Genomic DNA, 24603 nt, shown 5'->3' with positions numbered 1-24603 from the left:
TTGTCATAAATGCAGAACTTTGTGTATAATTCTTATGCTTAACCACCTCTAAAATAAATTTTAGATCCTGGTTGACACATTAATCTCAATATGACTTATGGATTGGCTTTGTTCAACTAATGGTTTCTTCAAAACACGACACAAGGTGGATAATGTTAATGGGTGTATTCATACCCATAATACTGTACATAGTGGTCATATTTAGTATGCTGGTATGATTTTCATGGCATGTACAGCTTTCAATAGTGCTGGCAGCCATTTCACCCTTCACAGGCCAATCATGGTTCATTTTAGTGGACTGGTATGTGTATGTAGGTATAAATGGATGCCAAGATGGAAGAAATCAGCAACTAACAATATGTCTGGTTTCTGCTCTATATTTTTATTTTGATGAAATCCGTATAGTAATGATCCTTATACCAAGTCATGCTAATTAGTAGTTAGAATGCCAAATAATTTTAATATACTGTCTCCAGAGCAGGGGTGTCCAAACCCCGGCCCTGGGGCCACTTGTGGCCCTCGAGGACTCCCAATCCAGCCCTCAGGGAGCCCCCAGTCTCCAATGAGCCTCTGGCCCTCTGAAGACTTGCTGGAGCCCGTGCCTGCCTGATGCAACTGCACTCAGTGTGACAGCCAATTGTTCGACCTCTCGCATGAACTGTGGGAGAAGGGCTCCTTCCATTGCTTGTTGTTTCACATCTGTGTTGCAGCAGCGGCAGCAAAGGAAAGGCCTTTTATAGGCCTTGAGCTACTGCAGGACCTTCATTCATTCATTCATTCATATAAGTTCCATTTCTAATATATTCATTTATGTAAATTTATGCAAATTTGAAACGTAAATTAATTCTTTTTCCCCGGTCCCCAACCCAGTGTCAGAGAGACGATGTGGCCCTCCTGTCAAAAAGTTTGGACACCCCTGCTTCAGAGTATTAAATTCGGCAGTATTGTTTGTACCCAACACCAGTTATTACCCAACACCAAGTATGTAAATTCATGATCAGTAGGATGATGTCATTTTTTAAAATTACAGTTCTTTCTGGTCTTATATAAAAAGGCTGGTTTTGGCCTATTCAGAATTTGCACACCTTGCATGTTGGTTTGCAGACATTTTTCCCAGAGAATGCTTATCATTGCTACAGAGAATAGGCTTCAAAGGGAGCAAATTGCAGAAGTGTAACTAGATCAGTGGTTCTCAAACTGTGGGTTGGCCCACCCACCTACCCACTTAAGTCTCCCATCAGCTGGCATGCTGAAACTTGTAGTAGCCTATGTCCTTTTGCTTACAGCAGCAAAGTCTGAATGTAAGAAATTTCTGCAATCAATTATATCCCCCCAAATGTGCTAGACTAGAGTAGTGTTTCTCAAACTGGGTTGGGACCCAATAGTTGGGTCATGAGCAAATTTCAGGTGGGTCCCCATTCATTTCAATATTTTATTTTTAATATATTAGACTTGATATTACCATGGTATGTGACTGCATTTGGGAAAAAGTTACAGAACCTATACTTTTAACAAGCTATGTATATTCTTTAAGCAATGATAATACATGGAACTTACTCCTGGGTAAGTGTATGTAGGATTGCAGCCTAGGTTTGTGAAAAATTTCCCTGCTTAATGATGTCACTTCCAGTCATGACTTCACTCCCAGTGGGTCCTGACAGATTCTCATTGTAAAAAGTGGGTCCCAGTGCTAAATGTGTAAGAACCACTGTGCTAGATAAAGCATAGCCATAACAGCAGGCAAAATATTAACTGTTATATTCTATATTTTTTTACACATTTAATTCAGTCTTGGTGAATTTTCTGAAGCAGTCAGGAACTGCTTGCACTATACAAGCAAATTTAGCCAGCCCTGATGCAGACTAGAGTATGATTGTGAAAAACTTTTTCTGCTTGATGATGTCACTTCAGGTCATGACATCACTTCCAGTGGGTTCTGACAGATTCGCATTTTTAAAAGTGGGTCCCATCACTAAACGCTTGAGAACCACTGGATTAGATGGTTTAGGCAAGTATCTCGCATTGAGTCACATCTGGAATGCAAGGATGATATTGTGACCCACTAGGGAGCTGAGAGGATTACTGCAAGATAATGTGTATAGAATTCTGAACACTAGAACTAAATAAGTGCTGAGTATTTATTAGCATTGTCATCATCTCCTGAATACAGTAAAAGAGGGAAGCTCCCTGACACTTCTGTTTTAACAGTTTAGTGAAACACTATTGTTTATCTGATGAGGACCTTCTCACAACCATTTGGCAACATTTGAAATGGATCATGGTATAGAACAATGGTTCTGAAACTGTGGGTCTGGGACCTATCAGTGGGTCGTGATTCAATTTTTGGTGCTTCGCAAAAGTGACAGAGCAGATTAGGCTATTTAAGCAAGCTGTTACTGTTACCATTATAGCCATACCCCTTAACATTTATAAATCAGGCAGCAGCCTCTAGGACCTTTAATGAGAACCACTGAAGAGAATTGCCACCAATTTGTTAGTACAAAATGATAAACCACATAAACAGTTCTGCATATAAATGGCTGTGGTTGTATGGTTTAAGAACATAAGAGCCCTGTTTTATCAGGTAAAGGGCACATCTAGATTCTTGTGACTTGCAGTGGTCCATTAGTTTCTAGTATAGGAAATGGAAAGTCTCTTGGAGACTTCTGTAAACTGCCATTTTTATTTTTTAGTTATCCCACCCACCCTGTAAATGCCACATACTGTTTTGCGGGTTCACAGAAATGGCACTACAGGTTGAGTCTCACTATTCGCATGGGTTGTGTTCCAAGCACTCAAGTGGATGGCAACAAATGCACTATAGCAAATCAATTTAAAAAACAAAGTTTCTTTGCTTTGGTGATTTAAAAACAGCCTTGCTGTTGTGATGTAAGATAAGAGTCATTAAGAAGACAATCCATCAATCAGTCGTCCTCCAAGAGCTTAGAAAGGAGCTTTGTCAAGGGTTGGGGCAAGTGCCTTTTCCCTTAAGAGGGTTTAAGCTGAAGGTCTGAGGCTACCCAAGTGTAGTTTATTGTTAATTTAGAGCACAGGTGCCCAAACCCCGGCCCTGGGGCCACTTGCGGCCCTCAAGGCCTCTCAATGTGGCTGTCAGGGAGCCCCCAGTCTCCAATGAGCCTCTGGCCCTCCAGTGATTTGTTGGAGCCACACTGGCCCGATGCAACTGCTCTCAGCATAAGGGCGACTGTTTGACTTCTCGCATGAGCTGTGGGATGAGGGCTCCCTCCACTGCTTGTTGTTTCACATCTGTGATGCAGTAGCGGCAGCAAACGAAAGGTCAGCCTTGCTTTGTGCTAGGTCTTGAGCTATTGCAAGACCTTCATTTATTCATATAAGTTCATCTTTAACTTATTCATTTATGTAAACTTATGTAAATTTATTCAAATTTTAAATGTAAATTAATTTTTTTCCCAGCCCCTGACACACTGTCAGAGAGACGATGTGGCCCTCCTGCCAAAAACTTTGGACACCCCTGACATAGAATCAAGAGCCTCTGTGTTAGGCAACCAACCTGACATGAAACCTCTGAATCCAGTGGAGCAAAGCTCCACCAGTCCCACCTCCCTCCTGCCCTGCTCCCTCCCCTTGGCATGCCTCCTCCCTGTCCTCTCCCCACCGTCCCTGGAATGCCTCCTCCCCACCTCCCCTCACGCCTCCATTGCTTGGTGGTCTGCATGACCACCGAGTGGCAGAGCTCCAGTGCTTGTCCTGCGCTAGCCCACCGTTGGGTGTGCCAGTGGTGAGCCAATACACAAAGCTTAGGATAGGGTCCTGAGTCAGCACAACATGTCAGCATTCACATTTGGAGGGTAAGATCCACACACGACTCCTATTTTTAACCTGTACTCTAAATGGATACTGAAACTGTTAAGACTTCTCTTCGTTCACTGCAACCCACAACATCAATAAAGATGAAAGTTAACATGTTGAATTTAGTACACAACTCTGAGGACACAGGTCAATATTTGTCTTTGCATAGTAAACTTCATGTAAGATAATTCATGGTAAGAAAGAGTGGGGATTTTATATTAACCATATCAATCTAAAGCATGTTGTTGTGGCTTAGGTTCCTTTGAGACACTCCCTCATATTCTACTAAATTGTGTCTGTTACTCTGACTTATGGAGTAGTTACTTACACCCTCTTCTTGTGTCACTTAATGGATCTGAAATTGATATTGTCAGACAGTTATTAACCAGCAGGAATGAGGTTGTATCAACTATTATGCCTAAGTATCTTTATTGTATCTATATAAGAATTGTCTCTAGAAGCTAATCAATGTACAACATGGATATTTTCTTGGATTAATATTTGGGTTTTATTGTCTATGCCAATAAAAGTTTGGTTTGATTTGATTTATTAACCAGATCCAAATTCCACTATGCCCCTATTCATGCATGTCATGGAAAACTGCAAAAGGCAGCCCTCTCCAGTAAGAGAGATCTTGAGCTGTATGGGGCTGTAATTTGGGGGAGGGTGAAAAACTGTTTTGTGTGGTAACAGCCCATTGTTTGTTGGATTACAAGATCAGTATGAGGAATTTTGCTACAGCGTGGATCTGCTCAGAGATCAGTGGTGCCCAGAGAAGGATAACACTTGCACCAGGTTTTGTGGTGGGTGCAAAATGATTGTAAATAAGCCCAAGACACTTCGGTTATTGGCAAAGTGCTCATCTCATGAGGACTGTGAACTCATACCCCCAGTTAAGTCTCCCATCAGCTGGCATGTTGAAACTTGTAGTAGCCTAGGTCCTCTTGCTTACAGCAGTAAAGTCTGAATGTAAAAAATTTCTGCATTCAATTATACCCCCCCCCCCAATGTGCTAGACTAGAGCAGTGTTTCTCAAACTGGGTTGGAACCCACTAGGTGGGTCATGAGCAAATTTCAGATGGGTCCCCATTCATTTCAATATTTTATTTTTAATATATTAGACTTGATACTACCATGGTATGTGACTGCATTTGGGAAAATGTTACAGACCTATGCTTGTAACAAGCTATGTGTAACAAGCTATGTGTTCTTTTAACAATGATAGTAAATGGGACTTACTCCTGGGTAAGTGTGTGTAGGACTGTGAAATATTTTCCTGCTTGATGATGTCACTTCCGGTCATGACATCACTCCCAGTGGGTCCTGACAGATTCTCATTCTAAAAAGTGGGTCCCAGTGCTAAATGTGTGAGAACCACTGCTAGAGAAAGCAAAGCCATAGCAGCAGGCAAAGTATTAACTGTTATATTCTACATCCCTTTACACGTTTAAATCAGTCTTGTTGGATTTTCTAGAAGCAGTCAGTCACATGGAACTGCTTGCACTATGCAAGCAAATTTAGCCAGCACTGATGTGACCAATAAAATTATATTATTTACTTAGACTGGAGCATGATCTTTCTGTCTATGAGGGATAGTACATGTGTAAGGAAGAATGTCTATAGGCTCAACAGATTCTTGTTTCTCCTTCCTTATGCTCCATGCATGCACAAGCACCTCATTGTAGCAGCCCAGGGAATGGGTGGCCTATGCAGGTTTCTTATACTGCCATCTAAAAGTCCCTCCCTGTGTAATGAAAATTATAGGACAAAGTGTTGGATTTTTAACAGCATGGATTTTAATCCTTTGATACAATCATGGTCTTCTTACCCTGATATGATAAACTGTTGAAAATTATAGGAGTTTTTTTTTCAGCCTGAACATCACAGCCTGTAGAATTCTAAAGATACAGTATACTGCAGGTGTGCACAGACGTCTGGTGTAGGCTTCTTTGGTGTGATGCCTGTACACAAACTTACAGCAGTGGAAAAAGAGGAACAAGGGCCCTGGGTTTCTTAGCAATTTCTCTGTGCATGAGGGAGGAATCCTACCTTGCTGTTTTAAACTTCTGTTATCTAAAATCTAATTGCACATAGTTGTGTTCTCTCTCTTTCTCTCTCCCTCCATTAACTGGGCAACACATGCTGCAGAGCTGAATCAAAATTATCTTAATGTGAACATGGCACATTACACAGTTAATAAGCTTTCTTTGAAAACTAGGGGGGAAAAAATCAAAATGCAAGCTAGCAAATGTGTAAGCTACTTTGAGCAAGCCTGCCTGATTAATCCTGCCAGTTGCTGCCTGTCTCTCAAGCAGATCCCCTTTAGAGAGCATCCAGTCACGTGGCTGTGACGGCTTCCTCCCTATGACATCATTGTCTTTGCAGCTATACGGGTAAAGAAAGGATGCTATCAGGATCTTTGGGGCTGAGCTGAATGATGTTGCATTGCAGGTAAGAGAGACGCATGCTTCTTGATGTGATTTGCTGGGCTTTGCCTCCTCGGTTAGACTGCAGTGAACCTCTGTTGAGCAGATTTTGCCTTTGGAAAGAAAGCAGTGCAGTTGCTGTGTGTTGGGGCTTGCAGGTGCAGAGACTGTTTACTCCAGATCTTCTGGCTGACATATTCAAAAGCAATATGAATGCTTTTGATGGAGCAATACCATCAAATGTTACCAGATGGAGCATTAAAGATGTGGGGAGGGAGGCATTCCAGTAGTGGTGTATCCCAATCAGACCTTTTTAATAAGGAGCAGGCTACATTTTCAGGAGCATTTATCACCAGGCAAGGATTGTATTCCCATGAAAATATGTTTAAGCTGGTGGGGCCTTTGCAACATACTGTACTGCCATGAGCATTTGTATTAGAGATGATTTTCCACAACCACTTAAAATAATTTGGGGGTGCAGGGAGGAAACACCTTACCATGTTGTGCCTTATTTTGTTTGTGAGGGATCATAAGCCATGCAAACTGTGTTTTAGGGAAAGCACATCTACTAGAATCAAATGACTTTGTTTTCATGTTAGCTGGGGGAATTTATTTTTAATCCCTCTTTTTTCCCCTCTTCCTCTGTAGTAATTGATATATAACCTGGTTTATATGACCACTTTTTGGGGGGACGGACGACTGGTTTCTACCTTTTTTAATTAGCATTTTTGATGGTTTGTGGATATTTTGATCATGCTCTAAATATCTCGGATAGCTAACTGCTCTGGTTCTTAGGAGGGTTTCAGTACAAAAGAGCATAATCAGTTGATTGGAATATAACACTCACAGGGTCAGTACTGGGTTTTGACGTGGTTGTTAAAGGCCTGTGCCTGAGAGAGAGCGATGACTCAGCTGCAGTGGCACAGCGATGGCAGTCATGCAAAGGCCTTTGTTGTTTGGCATGTCTCGTGTTGTGGAAACGTTGAACATTTTGTTACTGTCGTGGGAAGTTTCACGGTGAAATAAAAAACTGCTGACTGTACCATGTGAGAATGGCCTGAACTGCAAGGAAGAGGAAGTCCCTTGCCACACCTTTAGGGTTGAGAGGGCATAAAATAATTCCAGGGTAGTTGTAGCATGAATATATGTAGCTAAATCCGTTTGCTGGTATTTAATTGGATTGCTTCTTAGTGACCCTTTGGACAGAATACTGCTTATGTGGTTTTCTTCGCCTTTCCACAAGTAAAAGGGTGGACTAAGGGCCCACTCCTATCCAACTTCCCTGCACCGATAAAGCCGTGGCAACAGTTTGGACACTGCCACCTGAGATAGGGGGGCAGTCTTGGAGGCCGCCTTAAGGTCAGAGAACATTTGTTCCCTTACCTCAGGGCCATATTGTGGTTGTATCGGCACTGGAAAGTTGGATAGGATTGGGCCCTGAGTTGAAATGAAAGCTGAAAATTAAGGGAGAGACCATGCAGTATCACTGAAAAGCCAGGCTCTCACAGGTCCATCCCGTGGCTACTGCCCTGGGAAGGTGAAAGGCTATGCTTTTCTCCTCATGGCTAAAACAAAGCCTCCCTGACCGTTCACATCCATACTAGCCAAACTTTGCCAACTGGTTGGCAAGTAGCCACAACTGGCCCTCAGATAATCTGGGTTGGACTAGTTCCAGATTCATCAAATTATTTATCACGTTTTTGTACTGCCCATCCTCTAAGGAGCTCAGAGTGGTGTACATGGTTCCTTCCCTCCTTTTGTCCTCACAGCTACCCTGTAGCGTAGGTGAGGCTGAGAGATAGTGACTGGCCCAAGGTCACCCTGAAGCTTCATGGCTGATTGGGGATTTGAACCTGGATCTTCCAAGTCTAAGTCTGACTCCTGAACTACTAACTATTCAACTGTTAACCATTTCAAATCAATTGTCATTATGTGGCATGACCTAGCTGAGAGTTACTTTCCAACCTAGCTCTGCACAAATTGGCAATACAGATGTGCTGGTTTTTCTGCCCTCTCGTACATGGCAAATGCCAGCACCATGTTGCTGGACCTGGGGCAAAGCCCGATGTTGCCCCCCTCTGCACATTGGGCACTATACTGCAGTGAGTACTAAGGGTTCAGGTTAGCCATAATAGGTGGGCCCTGTGATGAGTGTGTGTCCCTGGCCACTGTTCCACCTGACCGGCCCCTGATGCCACCCATGTGCTCAGGGTGCGTTCTCACACAAAAAAGTCTGTTTATTTTCTCCACTTGATTTGATTGTCATGTTGCTGCAGTCATGGAAATAGTTTGGCAATCCCCATCCAAGGAGCGGGTTCACAATAAAGTTTCTTATGTGAAGATTTCTTTAATTACCTTGACATTTTATCCTTTTTGAAAACAAATTATATGGAAATATAAATGCACACATGCATGAGTGCTCACACAAATACTATATTGTCAGCCCTCAGACGTATACAATCTGAGCACGTGCAGTGAATGAAAATTTATTTAATATATTTAATCCAAATACTCACAAGGGAGTGAAAATCTCAATTGCGAATTGTTGCACATGCCATACTTTGTTGCTGAGTTATCTGCTCCATCTCTTAGCACCGTTCAGGTATTTCTTCATAAATGTGGGAAAAGGCATTCCTTGTTTCCCAGCCTCTTCGTTCTTATTCACAAGGAAGCTAATTAGAGATTGCAGAGTATAATGAGGCTGCAACCAACATATACTTTGACCAGATGTGATTGTTCTTCTGGAACATCTTATATCTGACTGGCTCACTGATTCTACATGCTAGGTGATCATGGTTATATACAACTGGGCCTTTGTACTTACTTATTTATTTCCCTGCGCCAGCTCAGAGTGTCACAAATGTGCAGTGAGGCTCTGCACTGGATGCAGTGTGGATCCAAGGAACCCCATGGGGTGGCGGGGTTTTATCTGGGTTAAGAGAAAATATATCCCCTTACCCCAAGAAGACCTCCAGCCACCTCTCTGCACTGGATGAAGCACAGGCCATGTGTGGTCTGGCTGTGCCAGTTTAGTTTAGGATTGGGCTGACATTTGCCTTTTCTTGATGAATTTGTTGCGTTTTAATGTTCAGTTGTATGATTTCCTGAGCAGAGTAAGATGATTGTTGCTTGGCAGATTTCACTGCAGTTTCCAGACACTGTGCAGCAATAGCTCAAGATACTTTGGTTCCTTCACTGTGTATTGTTCCTCTGAATCTATTTCATTCCCAGTACTTCTCTCCAGATGGACAACTATTTCTATAATTTGCCAAGTCTGCCAAGGGGGCCTGTGACATCTAGATCAGCATTTGCCTACTCTTCAGTTTGGTGATTGGGTTTGTGTGAGAGGGAGGGGTCACCATTTTGAAGAAAATCATTTATTTCTTTATCTTTGAAGTTTTCAAACCACCCTTCCCCAAGGAGCTTAGGGTAATGTGCGTAGTTCCTTCTTCCTTTTGTTCTCACATTGACCCTGTGAGTCTATGTTGATTAGGCACAGGAAGCTTCAGGAAGATAGAAGACAGGAAGATGGTCATAGGAAGCTTCAAAGTTGTTGTTGATGGTGTTATTATTGTTCTCTGTTTTATTGTGTCATGCAACTTTTTCCTAGGCATTTAGGCTGATTTTAGGATAAACTAGGATTGGCATTGGAAGAAATTTTTTCCCCACTGAAATAAATGTATTAATTGTACTTCTTATCCAGATTGTCGCTATAAGGGCCATTTTTAGGAATGAATTTTAGGTACATACAAAGTAGAAAAGGTGAACAGTGGACCTCACAAGCCATATCACAAACAGTTTGGTTGGCAACCTTCAGTCTCGAAAGACTATGGTATAAGCCTACAACAGCCCCTGGTATTCCCAGGTGGTCTCCCATCCAAGTATTAACCAGGCCTGACCTTGCCCCTGCCCCTACACAGTTTATGTAACTCCAAACATTTAAAAATAATTTTGTCATGTGGGATGGTGCAGCTGTTCAAGAAACACGAATGCAAACCTTGGGCACATCAGACTAATCATGTCTGGAGAGTCAACTGTATCAGTTGGATCTCTCTAGAAAATGAAAGTGATTCACCAGTCCTGTTCTCAGAATATTTGTGTCAAGATGCCTTCTGTTTTCCTTTCTTATAGGTACTAATATGGTTAACGCAGGAAACATGAATGGTTCTGGAAATCTGATGGATTTTTTGGATGAACCTTTCCCTGACATTGGAACATATGAAGATTTTCATACCATTGATTGGTTAAGGGAGAAGTCACGTGACACTGACAGACATAGGAAGGTAAGTGCAACTCTACAGAAGCATTTCACACAGGTAGTAATCAGGTGTTACCTTCAAATGACTACATTAACAGTGTGGAGAAACTCAGGGCACAATCCTAACCAGGTCTACTCAGAAGTAAGTCCCCTTTTGTTCAGTGGGGCTTACTCTCAGGAAAGTGTGGTTAGGATTGCAGCCTTAGGGCCCAATCCTATCCAACTTCCTAGTGCATCCTATGGTGGGGGACAGTCACAGAGGCCTCCTCAATGTATGGGAACTCTTGTTCCCTTACCTCATGGCTGAATTGTGATTGTTCTGGAGCTGGAAAGTTGGATAGGATTGGGTCCTTAGTTGTTTAATATCCATCCATGCTCCAATAATCACTTCTAGTGAAATGTGAATCCTTAAATAAGTCTTTTTCAAAGTTTAAATAGTTTACAAATAACTTACATAGTATTATAAGATCATCTTGTAGGGCTAGATGGAAGTATGTATATTTTGCTTCAAACATCAATGTTCAGATTCAGTCAAGGCATTTTGCCTCATTCATGTCATAGATAGATTTGCTCATTTGCTCAAACTTCCATCCCTATTCAATGCATGTCCTGCATATGCAAAAATAGCTTGCATTTGGCTAAATGTCAGAGGATACCATATTTTTCTTTTAGACTGTTTGGATATAGCAGGCTGTGCTATAAAAAGGTTAGATGTGTTTCAGCTAAATACTGATTTTTCTTCCAGATAACAAACAAAAGCAAGGAGTCCATTTGGGAATTCATCAAAAGTTTACTGGATGCGTGGTCAGGATGGGTTGTGATGCTTCTTATAGGACTACTGGCAGGTATGTTCAGGAAAGAATTACGTCATGTTGATCAGACTAAACATTCAGAGTTCTACCCTCTGATATATCTGTTAAATTTAGCAATGTAAACACATTTCAGAATTGATAAAATAACATTTCATTATGAATGCAAAGCTGAATTTTGTGTTTAGAATATGTGTTTAAAATCTCATGCTGTGCACCTAGGAAAAATATTGTTCACCAGTGATATGCTTTGACTTTGAAAATATTCATGTAAGTGGAACTGCTTTCTCCTTGATAAGCTAGGCTTTCTTTGATACTGTGTCCTAACCCTGCAGACACTACTGAAGGGTTTGAACCACTGGAGTTCAGTGCTTTTTTGGAAGTGCTTCCTAGATAGCCCCTCTGCCTGGTAGCCTGGGATGGTGGCAGTAGACATAACGACCAAGGTTCTTCCCCATTCAGCAGCTCATCCAATAAAGGGAAAGTGGGAAGAAGGAAGGGGTGTGTGTGCCAAACTACCAGATGCTTCTCTCCTTGGTAAGCCTGCTGTCTCCTGGGACTCATTCCACCTTTTCCCTGTGTAACATGTGTCAAAGGGGGGGGGGATAATCATGTGCAGGGATCCTGTGTAGTGGCCAATGGCACCACTGTGTAATTCAGCAGGGAAGGAACATGGAGGTGTGGGTGAAATGTGCAACAAAAGATTTATTTTAGTGCTCAAAAGAAAGATTCAAAATTGGGGCCTAGTTGACCTTGGTCACTCACACTTTAATGCAGGCAGGGGAATTCTGTGGCTAACATGCACACTCCACACTCTGAGAGAAGCAGTTAGAAGGAGGAGAAACATGGTGAAAGGAACTCCAAGAAGGGCAGAACAAAGACAGAAAAAAGGGGGGGTGGAAGAGTGATATATGAAGAGTAGATGGACATCCCAGAGGAATCTGGGTAAAGGAAGTAGAGGTTTGGGGTATAGGGAAAGAGGAAGAAAGGGAGGCTAATAGAGAGATGAGAGGGAAAGGCTCCTGGAGTTCAAGCTGTAGTGGAAGGTGGCAGCTGGGAGCCAGATATTTAGGGATGAACTGGGGGTTGCAGGCAAGGTTGAGCCAATGGATAAGCCATGAAAACCCCTCACCCACTTACAGTGGGAGAGCTAATGTCTCCCATCAAATAAACTCTCTTTACTGGTAACTCAGGCTTTGAAAAGGGGATCACAACAGGCAAGTGAGATTTGGAACTTTATTTGTTTGGGATGGAGGCCTGAGGCTGATCTCCAAATGCCATCAAAATGGTGAAAAAGAGACTAAATTACATGCACCACACAGCACTCAGAGAGGGGAGAAAGCAACAAGCCCTAAGCATGCAGTCAATGGGTCCAACACAAGACAAAGAGAAAGAAAGATAAAGTGGAATTGATGGGTAACAGACCATGTTTACCTATTCTGTTTCTTGCAGGGCTTGAGAGTGTTGTGTTGCAAGGACCTTGGCAGCAACGGTGCTGACCAAGTGAGTCTCCCTGGGCACAGAGGTGACTCAAAGACAGAAGGAGAGCTGTGACGCATGCCCTAACATGCAAGAAGGCTGTAGTCTTGAAGGAAGCAGGGCAACCAACTAAAGCTACCTTTCTCGAAGGAAAGGGGGAGTGCTTACGTAAAGAAGCATCCCACAAGGTTAGCTGACCAGCTTTATGCTGGCTTAGCAGCTATGGTAGTACTCAGAGACATAGAAAGAGGGAAGGCTGGACAGGAAAGGCAGTTGCAGGGTGTTACTGATCCTGGGTGCCTGCTGGCTTGGTGGTGCTCAGATGGCAGTTTGAATGGGAATGGCTTTTCACAGCACTAGCATTAATGCCCCAGAATAGCTAGGCAGGGGTAGTGGATGAGAACATGAGACTTAGGTGCTCAGGGTTTTCATAGACTTTTCTCCCCATAAAATTGCATGGGAGTCTAGGTAGGATGACTCAGTCAGGGGGTCCTTGTTTTCTAGTTGAGAATCCCTGCTGGGTTCTGTCTTTGTTTTCCCCACCAAGTTGAGGGTGTTGTAGCTAGCTGGATATTAGTTGTCTTGTTAGCATGCCTCCTAGTTTGAGCTTAATCATGGAGTTGTTGATGACCATTGGAAGCGCAACACCTTTCCTTTATTGTGTAAAAAAAATTTTTCACTAAACTTGGGAGTCCTTAGAAGGAAGCGATGGTCACAAGGTACCAAATATGTTGTCCCAGAAGAAGTTGAAGCTTGTTGGCCTCATATAAATTTTGGAGACATGAAAACTACTTTTGAATTTAAGGAATAAACAATCTTAAGAACATAAGAACAGCCCCACTGGATCAGGCCATGTCCCATCTAGTCCAGCTTCCTGTATCTCACAGCGACCCACCAAATGCCCCAGGGAGCACACCTGATAACCTCATCCTGGTGCCCTCCCTTGCATCTGGCATTCTGACATAGCCCATTTCTAAAATCAGGAGGTTGCACATGCACATGGGCTAGGATACCAGTGCAAGTTGTGTTACTTGACCCTTCATAAGAACATAAGAACAGCCCCACTGGATCAGGCCATAGGCCCATCTAGCCCAGCTTCCTGTATCTCGCAGCAGCCTACCAAATGCCCCAGGGAGCACACCAGAGAACAAGAGACCTCATCCTGGTGCCCTCCCTGGCATGCTGACACAGCCCATTTCTAAAATCAGGAAGTTGCGCATACACATCATGGCTTGTAACCCATAATGGATTTTTCCTCCAGAAACTTGTCCAATCCCCTTTTAAAGGCTTCCAGGCCAGATGCCATCACCACATCCTGTGGCAAGGAGTTCCACAGACCAACCACAAGCTGAGTAAAGAAATATTTTCTTTTGTCTCTAACTCTCCCAACACTCAATTTTAGTGGATGTCCCCTTGTTCTGGTGTTATGTGATAGTGTAAAGATCATCTCTCTATCCACTCTGTCCATCCCCTGCATAATTTTTTGTGTCTCAATCATGTCCCCCCTCAGGCGCCTCTTTTCTAGGCTGAAGAGGCCCAAACGCCGTACCTTTCCTCATAAGGAAGGTGCCCCAGCCCAGTAATAATCTTAGTCGCTCTTTTGCACCTTTTCCATTTCCACTATGTCTTTTTTGAGATGCGGCGACCCTAACTGGACACGATACTGCAGGTGTGGCCTTACCATCGATTTGTACAACGGCATTATAATATTAGCCGTTTTGTTTTCAATACCTTTTCTAATGATCCCAAGCATAGAATTGGCCTTCTTCACTGCCGCCGCACATTGGGTCGACACTTTCATCAACCTGTCCACCACCACCCCAAGATCTCTCTCCTGATCTGTCACAGACAGCTCAGAACCCACCAGCCTATATGTGAAGTTTTGATTTTTTTTGGCCCAATGTGCATGACTTTACACTTACTGACATTGAAGCGCATCTGCCATTTTGCTGCCCATTCTGCCAGTCTGGAGAAATCCTTCTGGAGCTCCTCACAATCACATCTGGTCTTCACCAATGGGAAAAGTTTGGTGTCGTCTGCAAACTTAGCCTCCTCACTGCTCACCCCTGTCTCCAGGTCATTTAGGAAGAGGTTGAAAAGCACCGGTCCCAGGACAGATCCTTGGGGCACACTGCTTTTCGCTTCTCTCCATTGTGAAAATTGCCCATTGACATGCACTCTCTGTTTCCTGGACTTCAACCAGTTCTCAATCCATGAGAGGACCTGACCTCTAATTCCCTGACTGCGGAGTTTTTTAGTAGCCTTTGGTGAGGGACCGTGTTGAACGCCTTTTGAAAGTCCAGATATATGTATAATGTCTACGGGTTCTCCTGCATCCCCATTTCTGTTGACCTTTTCAAAGAATTCTCAAAGGTTTGTGAGGCAAGACTTACTCTTACAGAAGCCATGCTGACTCTCCCTCAGCAAGGCCTCTTCGTCTATGTGTTCGTCGATATGTTGGTCGATCTTAAATGTATCTAGCTAGAACTGCAGCTGATTCCAGCTGCTGAGATTGCGAAACGCATTGAAGAATCCTTGTGCTTGGAGGCACTCTGTCCTCCATTGTATCTGGTCTCCTTGTGGGTATGGTTCTGTGACATTTTCAGCCATACATTTGATATATCCCTAAAACACACAGCTTTCATGAACCTGTTCAGATAGATTGCCTTCTGTGGTCATCACAGTACTATACAGTGGGCTATGGGGGAATCTATGGGGGATTGGTTCCATGACCCCCCTCAGATACCGAAAGTCACAGCTAATGAAATCTGTGGGTGCCAGTCTCACAGCACCATAGGGATTCACCTTGGAGCCATGCTGGGCCCTCCATAAGTCGCACCAGCCTCCCAGCATCTTCAGAAGGCCACAGATGTGAATTAGAAGTGACTTCTGGTGGTGTCCAGGAGGCCCTCTGCGCTGGGGTTCAGCATCTGTGGATGCTCAAATGTGCAGATGCCAGGCCGGCAGATAAGGAGGGCCCACTGTATATCAGTTTCTAAAATACCCCTCATTTTCATCTCTTTAGCTGTTACCAGCTATTATACAATTCAGTGTGGAGGGGGCGAGACTTGTGGGCTAGTCCATTTGTGGCCAGGTGTGGTTTTGCTCAGCTTTGGCTGGTGCACCAGCTGTAACTCTTCCTGAAGAAGGCAAATCTGGCTACAGGGATCTATGCCTTGGTCGCATCTTGGTCGCATTAGACTATTCTAATGTTTCCAAGACACTGTACCTGGGGTGCCCTTGAAGATTGTCCAGAAGCTTCAGAATGCAGAGGCGGAATGCAGCAGCCAGGGTTCTTTTTATACAGATATTTGTGAGCACCTGTTGGTCTGCACATGTTTCATTAGTGCTTACTGAGTTGCATTGGCTTCCAGTGTGTTTCTGGGTATAATTCAAAGTGCTGTTATTACCTACGAAGCTCTACATGGCTTGGATCCTGTCCAACTGAAGGACCACCTGCTTCCACATCAATCTGCTCACACAATGTGATCATCATCAAAGGCCTTGCTCTGCAACTATTGGTTTCTGTATTTTAATTTACAGTTGTAATCTGTCTTGGATTCTTATTGGAATCAACAGGTGGCATACAAATATTTTAAGTAAATAAAAATATGTCGGAAGGAATGCTAGTTTGATAAGAGTGGAATTTGAGAACCGTCCACATATGCAGCAGAAAATAAGAATTGCAGAATTTCCAAATATTATAATATTATTGACAATATTAATGTAGACCTAGTAATATGTTATGTAAATAATTTAGCAACCCCCAAGGTAATTAATATTTAAGAGAGTATCTTCAATCAATAATAAAGAGGAAAATCTATTGTTGGGAATAATTAGAACTCAGTGCATGGCCAGATGGGTTTATGGCCTGTTATTTATATATATAATAAAGTACCTAAGTTGATAACCCTGGTGTTTTGGCTTGTTGTTAATTAAAAGACATTTATGGGATCCAAAAGTGCTCTTACTGCACATGCTGGTCACTCACTTCTCCATCTGCTGCCATTCTGACCCATCTCCTACTGTTCCAGAGTCTAGACAGTCCCTTGACCCTGAAGTAATTTTTCAGGGGAATCTGGACATTACAGATGTGCTCTGTAGCATGAATGGCGTTCCATTCACATTTCTTAGAGTTGAAACAACTGTATTTTTGTAAATCTAAGATGTTTGGAAAAAGTTTAAGGAGACACACAGAAAAATTTTGCTGAGTTAAAATAATTTACCCTTGTCTAGACACAGCTCTCAGGCGAACAAAGCAGTTTATTTTGCTTCAGTGCCTGGGACAGCTTTGAGCATGCATATCTAGAACTGTACCCAGTGTTGCCGTGAACATGAAAGTCTCAGCATGTTAAGAGTTTGCTGTGTGCGTTGGAAGATCTCGGGACCTTTTGGATGAACAGAAATATTGAATACTGTACGTATTTATGAACCATTGTATCAAGTACAGCATCAAGCAGTTGTAGCTGTATCAAACATATGCCTTGAAATCAGTGTCCACTGGATGTCACTGTTGTGCTTTGTAGTTTGACAAAGCTGAGAGGTGTATGAAAATAACAAAGAAAAGATTGTAAAGATTAAAAATAAGTCTTCAGGCAGATGTGGCTTGCCAGTAAATTGAAGGTTCATTTACAAGTTATGTGTGTTTCTGTTGCCCAATGATAGAAAATTATGAACGCTGCTAAATTTATTATTTAATCTGTCATTTAACAATCAGTATAATAAAACCATCTGAGGTGCATAGTGTTCACCTGGTGAACTGGTCCTGAAATGGGCATTGGGATCCTCACCATAGCCTTACCATTGATTTTGACCTCATTGATTTTCCTGGGATATTGAGAAGTCTAAATAAAACTGTTTGCTTGCATCACAAACATAAGTCTTCTCTAATAATAAGATTACAGTGGGCCTTATGGATTTGAATATCTGTGGATGCCAAACCCACAGCTGCAGGGCCTCAGAAGGCCTGCCACACACAACTGGGAGGCACTTCAGGTTTGCTGGCATGTACTGGAAGTACTGAGAGGCTTCTGAGGAGCCCTGGAGGCCACACACAATCTCCAGAGGGCCGGACATGGCCCCCATGTAAGCAGTTGCAGTGCTACGTGGCTTCCCTCCTCCTGTGCAGATTTTATTATCCATGGGATTCAGTATCTGCGGGCTTCCTGAAACGGATTCTTCTGCAGATACCCTAAGAATAATAAGCCCAATAAGTTTGCATGGGTGTAACTAAGGGCCTGTTTTTTACAGATTCTCAGTGATGAGTAAAGCAGACATTTTAAAAGACACACTGCACAGCAATGCGTAAGGAGAATAAAAGAGAACATTTTTTTCTTCTATTTGGTTTTTTTGACCTATTGATGATGAGCGTTCTGAGGATATGTGATCCTGAAAGTACCCTGCAGCTACCCAACAACTGTATGGAGAGACAGTGGTAAATTGCGAATGCTTTCAGAGAATGAGAGAAGCTGGCATTTTGGTCACTGCAGGGCCAATCAGCATACAGTACAGCTTGAAGGAATGCCATCTGTTCATGGACTGACCAGTATTTTGTGGCACATTTTAGTGACGATACATTCTGAATAGCTGTAATTTCTCCTTATTCTCATCATGCTAGATATATATTCTGTGTCCTTTTATTGTTTTGTTCTCTCCCCTGCCAGGCACATTAGCTGGAGTTATAGATTTAGCTGTGGACTGGATGACAGATCTGAAGGAAGGTGTCTGTTTAACAGCATTCTGGTATAGTCATGAGCAGTGCTGCTGGACATCCAATGAAACTACATTTGATGACAGAGACAAATGTCCCGAGTGGCAGAAATGGTCTGAACTTCTAGTTAACCAGGCTGAGGTAATCATCATGTGTTTGGGGCTGAATTTTTTCTTGTAATGCTCATACTGTTCTTTCATGCACAGTTAATATTTTAACAAGCTGTCATGGAAATGTGTTCCTACTAAAAATAAAAAGGAAGGACCGTAGCATATGAGCTACAGAGATGATTGCTGTAAAACAACGAAAATGTGCTAGCTTTCCAATTTTATTTTCCTCTGACTATAAATTAAGGCTAGTTAGCTCAGGATAAAGCAACGTTGCAAGTTCTCTTTGGAAAAATTTTGCTGATGTCTGTCTGTATTTATTTACTTATATTGCACCATCAAAGAACATTCTGCTTTTCACAAGATGAGGGGACTAGGCCCTGCATGACATTGCTATCTAGATAGACACAAAGGACATGGCAGAACGGCGAGGGAAATGAATGCAGGAGTAAGCAAGGGAGTTGCACATCTTGAATAGCCATTCTAAAAGCTGTTTTTAAATTATCTTCTCTGAGTGTAGGTTCTAAGACTGTAACTTCTAACCTGTATTGTGAAATGAGAGTTTCACATTTATTAGACCAATTTAGAGTTTGTATTTAATTTATTCTTAATTAAATTAAGGTCCCTTAATTTAATTAGTTAATTTAATTGGGTCACTTTCAGGGAGAAGGGCGGGATACAAATAAAGTTTATTATTATTATTCTTGGATTGAATTTAAGGAAATAATTTTCACAGGAATATGTTACTTTCAATTCTTCCATATTGTGCATTCTGCTAAATGCACCGGCGCAACTGAAATATTATTATTATTATTATTAATATTTATACACTGCTTTTCAACAAAAAAGATTTACAAAGCGGTTTACAGAGAACATCAAATAACAGCCCAATTCTGAGCTGCCTGGGATGTGGACTTTTGTCCCTCCTGGATAAACTGAGTAGCCCCGCAATGGGGCTACTTGATTCACTGCCAACCAAAAGGTCAGTGGTGAATCAAGAGCCTCCAGGTTGGGCGGTGAGCCTGACATGGAGGGTCTGGATCCAGTGGAGCTTTGCTCCACCAGTCCCTCCTCCCTCCCTCCCACCAGAAGGCCTCTTCCCTGCCCTCCCCTGCCTCCCCCCTCCCCACTGCTCCCCATAGTGCCTCCTCCCTGCCCTCTCCCTACCCTCTGCCTGTCTCCTCCCTCCCCATAATGCCTTCTCCTTGCTTCTCCTCACGCCCCCACTTACCTCTCCGCTGCTTGGTGGTCCGCATGACCACCAAACGGCAGAGCTTACCCTGCACTAGAGCCCGCAAATGCTCTGGTGGTAAGCTGGTGTGCACTGTTCAGGATTGGGCCCCAAATGGCAGAAATAGACAGAAACTTTTTCCAATGGAAATTAAATGTTTATTCCATGGCAGTATCTCTTCTCTTTCATTGTGAAGGAATTCATATATAAAGGCAAGTAGATGGAGTCTCACGAGTGTTGCAAGGATTTCTCCCTTCGTGGCAACCTGTTTCTGTTTAACAATTCTCATTTTTATTCAGCAGTAACTTGGTTTCATAGCAGCCCTACTAGTTATCTCAGACAACTGGAGATCTCCAAGTGAGTTTGTTAACATCCTTAACAATCCTTAACAATGTTAAGGATCTAATTAGATTTAATTACATGACAATGCCATGCAGCAAACTGAGAGTGAGTGCAACATTACCCAAAGCATCCTGCCCTCACTCTGAGTGGGTGAACATCCCCCCCAACCTTTTCAGTATCTCCTGAAAAAAGCACTAAAACAAAAGAGTGCTTTTCACCACTGTAAAAACACGTTTGCAAAGCACATTCCTTCAGTTCCCCTCCTAAACACTTGTTCCTTCTACAGCCATACAGATTTTCATAATAGTTAGAGAAGCGTTCATTCTTAGTAGTAAGGACGACTGATTCCCACTCCACTTTAGCTAGATAATTCTTAGAAGGCAGTGTCTCAGATGTAATCTGTTCAGACTCTTCTTTTTCTGTGCCTGATGAATTCTGCTTGTCATAGCTGATGGAATTTGACAATTTGAAGACATGCATATAGATGGATATTTCTGCAACACCATTTCCCCCTACGGTTTTATGCCTTTTTGTGGCTCAAAGCTCCTTATCACACTCCAGTTATGAATTCTGACACCTGTCAAAATGGTTTTAATTATCTTTTTTGTTAAAAGTTTTGTTAAAGCAGATGCTTGACGTGAGACAACTTTAAGGCCAGTGTGACATACCATACCATGTTTTCCTTCAATATTCCATTCTTCAAAGATAATAGGATTAATATCAGGTCGCATGTTGGAATCTAAATAGTACTTCCACGCAACCAACACCGGTTCAGGTTCAGCCTAATCTTGACACATTAAAACCAATTTTGTGCCAGTTCATGTATTAAAATAGTGAATACCCAGCTAGTGAGTGACAATGTGTAAACCGGGCTTGCAAATTCCTGTACAACTCACTAGGTGACCTTGAGCAAGTGGTTAATCTTGTACCTGAATCCAGTTCATAGGGTTTTGTGATGATGCTAGAACACTGCTTTGAACTCTTTTGAGGAAGCATAGCATGTACATGCAATAAATATATACTGATCGCAAGATTTAGGTTAATTGAAGGGAGGGAGGGAATATCTTAAATGAAAGCAGTAAGAGGGAAAATGAGATCCATTCCTTGCTTAAAAACATGATACTTCTTTGATTCCAGTGGGACTTAGGTGAAGACAGATGAAATATATTCAGTGTGGTGGTAGTGGTGTGTGTATGTACATTCACTGCATCCTTTCGCATTTATTTTCAGAGCAGATACTAGGTGTTCAGAGTACCTCCACCACACATACAATGTATGCTGGTCTTTGGGGCTTGTACCTTTCCTCATATTTGCATCTTTTAAGTTCATCTCTGAAATTTAAGGGGGAAAAGAAAGCTAACATAACATAGCTTAGATGCATGCAGAGGACCAACATCTCCTCTACCAAGTGTTTTGAGAACCAAGCTCTCAAGACCTGTGCTCTTTTCCTCTGAGGCGATTCCCAACTCACACTGATATGGACCTTAGATTTCTAAACAAAGCCTGTCCCGTAAAGAAGTAATGATTATTGCTATAGCTGGCTCTTATTTAAAGTGCTATGAGAAGACATTCATGGGGAAATTAAACAAATGTTCTTCAGCTGTAGCAATAAGAAACATTATTATAGTCATGGAATCAATAAGTGTCAAAACAGAGATGCCATTAATTTTTTCTTTTGCTGAAATAAGCAAGTCCAGTTGTCAAAATGAGTGGGCAGAAGAGTCACCCAATCAGTTGTCGTTCTGTGCAAATAAGAAAGAAAATGTGAGGAACACAGGAAGAACTATGACTGTTGCAGTAATCCCTATTCACCAATGGAGCACAAAACATTTGCTGAACAGTGGGCTTGAAATACCACCCTTGAGAAAATACAAGGGCCTTGATTGGGTAGTTTCACAGAGATGTAGCATAGTGTCATAACAAAGTGTGGTAGCTGCAGGGGTGAATCCAGCTCCTGCAAGTGGGTAGTGAGTTATAGTGCAATATAGGCCGCAGGAGCTGAAGCTTCCTTGACCCTCACTCTTTTCCATCCCAAAGTTTTTTAAAGCACTTTTTTCTCCCAGTGTTTTACTACTTCTATGTATCTAACGGCCCCAGTGTCCAGGGCAGTGATGTCACATCTTCACGTGACATTGTGACATCACTTCCAGGTTTGTATAAGAAGGAGGCGGCGCTGGTGGCAACTGCTTTGTGATCTTGCTGCTACATCTGTTCCTTCTCCTGTGGGAACTCCCCTTGAAGCCCTTCAAGTGTGAGCTTCCATAGAAGAAGGAACAGGGGTGGCAATCAGATCACAAAGAAGTGGCTGCCAGTGCCGCTGCCTTCTCCAGAGATCCTGGATGTCACAGTGGAGGAGGCGCTGATGGGGGAAAAAAATTACACCCCTTTTTGGCATAGCGCCTGGAGTAGGTGCACCTCAGGTTCTGCCCGTGTTATGCCCTTGCTTCTAAGCCCTACCAGGAAGAAACCAGGTAAAGAAGACTGTGTCGAGATGGAGAAAGTATGGCAGGGAGTTCAGCTTCCCCCTGCTTCCCTCTTGTGGGTTGTAAATTGCTCCCCACGCCCGTGTACATTTAGAGGGCTTTGAGGCCTAATTCTGTACAGCTCTAGTTTGACTTTGCAGATGAAGGGTGCAGTTAATGAACAAATCCATGTTGGTTCTCCCAGTGCTTTGGCATTTGTTTGATATTAGGAATAGATTCTGGTATGTATTTTTGCTGTGTATTGGTATGCTTGAATATCCTTGTTTTAGGTACTATCTAAATAATACAGAATATATCTACAGTCATGCACCAGTTAACAACGGGAATCAGGACTGCAATCCCCTTCATCAAGCAGCGCTCAACATAATCTGAACCCTCTGCAGGGAAGGGGATGCTCACCTCTGGAGCATCGCATATGCAACAACCACATGTACTCATATGGTCGTTGGGGGGTGCACACCCTAACTCTAGCTCTGCTCTCCTCGCCTCCAGAGGGTTGTCTGAGCCTCCCAAAGGCAGCACACGTCCAAGCGCTGCCTCTGCAAGGCTCAGACCAAGGGAAATTGCGCCTCTCGTGCGACTTCCGGTTTCATGATTTCCCTCAGTCTGAGCCTTGCAGAGGCAGCACTTGGATGTGCGCTGCCTCTGGGAGGCTCAGACAACCCTCCGGAGGTGAGGGGAGCAGAGCTCACCTCGCATTCGGAGGGTTGGGGTGTGCACTCCCAATGACCACATGACTACACGTGGTCGTCACATATGCGATTCCGGCGTAAGCCAGTAGGTCGCTAAGGGGTGCACACCTGTATTTAATAGTGCTTTCTCACAATATATCTACCAGTAATATTACCACTACTACTATGAATGTTTATATACTTCTTTCAGCAAAAAATAAGTTCACAAAGCAGTTTATATAGCAAAAACAAATGACCTGAAGTCCTGTAAGGGCTCACTGTCTTAAAAAGATGCAGAAGAAATATCGGCAACAGTCACTAGGAAAGATACCATGCTGGAATGAATAGGGACAGTTACTCTCCCCCAGTAAATATAAGAGCTCCACAGCTTTAAAAGGTGCCTCTTTGCCCTGCTAGCAGGAGGCAAACTCAGTAAACATGAGCACAGTGAAAACTGGTGCATATTCATTTGGATAGCTCCATAACATCAACACACTTAGAAAGATTCTCTCTGTGATTAGGAATGCTTCTTTTTCAGGGTTCCCAGTTATCCTGAGCTAGGCGTATGTGGCTACATTTGTACATATCTTGGTTCCATGTAGACCAGGGATGTCAGACCCGTTTCTAATAGTGGGCTGAATAGTATTCATGGCGCCTGCTGAGGGCCAGAAATGACATAATTAAGCAGAAAGCGACATCATTAAGCAAAACAATGGCCAGAAATAAGCACTTTGTTCTTATATAGAAACTCATTCGCTGCAAATGACAGATGAGAAAATGTGCAAATCTTGTTCAAGTTTTCAAGATATGAGAGAGCCCAATTATCACACTGGGAGATCCCAATTATAACAGGGGCTGGAGAAATTGCTCCCGGGGGCCACATACAGCCTGTGGGCCTTATGTATGATACCCCTGGAGTAGAAAGTCAAGTGAACATGCACAAATCAGAGAATAGGGTCTGCTGCTATCATCCTGATTCCCTGTCTGCATGCATTCATTCGCACATTCCTGATCTTGTCTGATCTTAGAAGCTAAGCAGGGTCAGGCTTGGTTAGTACTTGGATGGGAGACCACCTAGGAATACTGGGTGCTGTAGGCTTATACCATAGTCTTTTGAGTCTGAAGGTTGCCAACCATGCATTCATTCAACCTAGATATGTTGGGAGAATAAAATTATTAGTGAAGACTTGACATACCATATGCTCTGCAGTAGCCCTCTCAGAAACCCTTTCCTATGCTAGTCCTTATTTATAAGC

The 24603-nt window shown here is 42.8% G+C and overlaps 1 protein-coding gene across 1 annotated transcript in view; it reads left to right on the top strand.

The window, feature by feature from the left end:
• The first annotated feature begins 6217 nt into the window (after positions 1-6217).
• CLCN4 (chloride voltage-gated channel 4) overlaps positions 6218-24603 on the top strand; it is a 44179-nt gene continuing 25793 nt past the window's right edge. The window contains exons 1-4 of the mRNA XM_066621054.1: positions 6218-6282; positions 10389-10540; positions 11261-11360; positions 18467-18654. Coding sequence (XP_066477151.1) covers positions 10397-10540; positions 11261-11360; positions 18467-18654 — 432 coding nt within the window. The 5' untranslated portion in view covers positions 6218-6282; positions 10389-10396. The remainder of the gene's footprint in view (positions 6283-10388; positions 10541-11260; positions 11361-18466; positions 18655-24603) is intronic.

Source organism: Tiliqua scincoides, chromosome 3, assembly GCF_035046505.1.
Source record: "Tiliqua scincoides isolate rTilSci1 chromosome 3, rTilSci1.hap2, whole genome shotgun sequence".
In the NCBI taxonomy this organism is placed as follows: domain Eukaryota; kingdom Metazoa; phylum Chordata; class Lepidosauria; order Squamata; family Scincidae; genus Tiliqua; species Tiliqua scincoides.
This window is presented reverse-complemented; position numbering and strand designations above follow the sequence as displayed.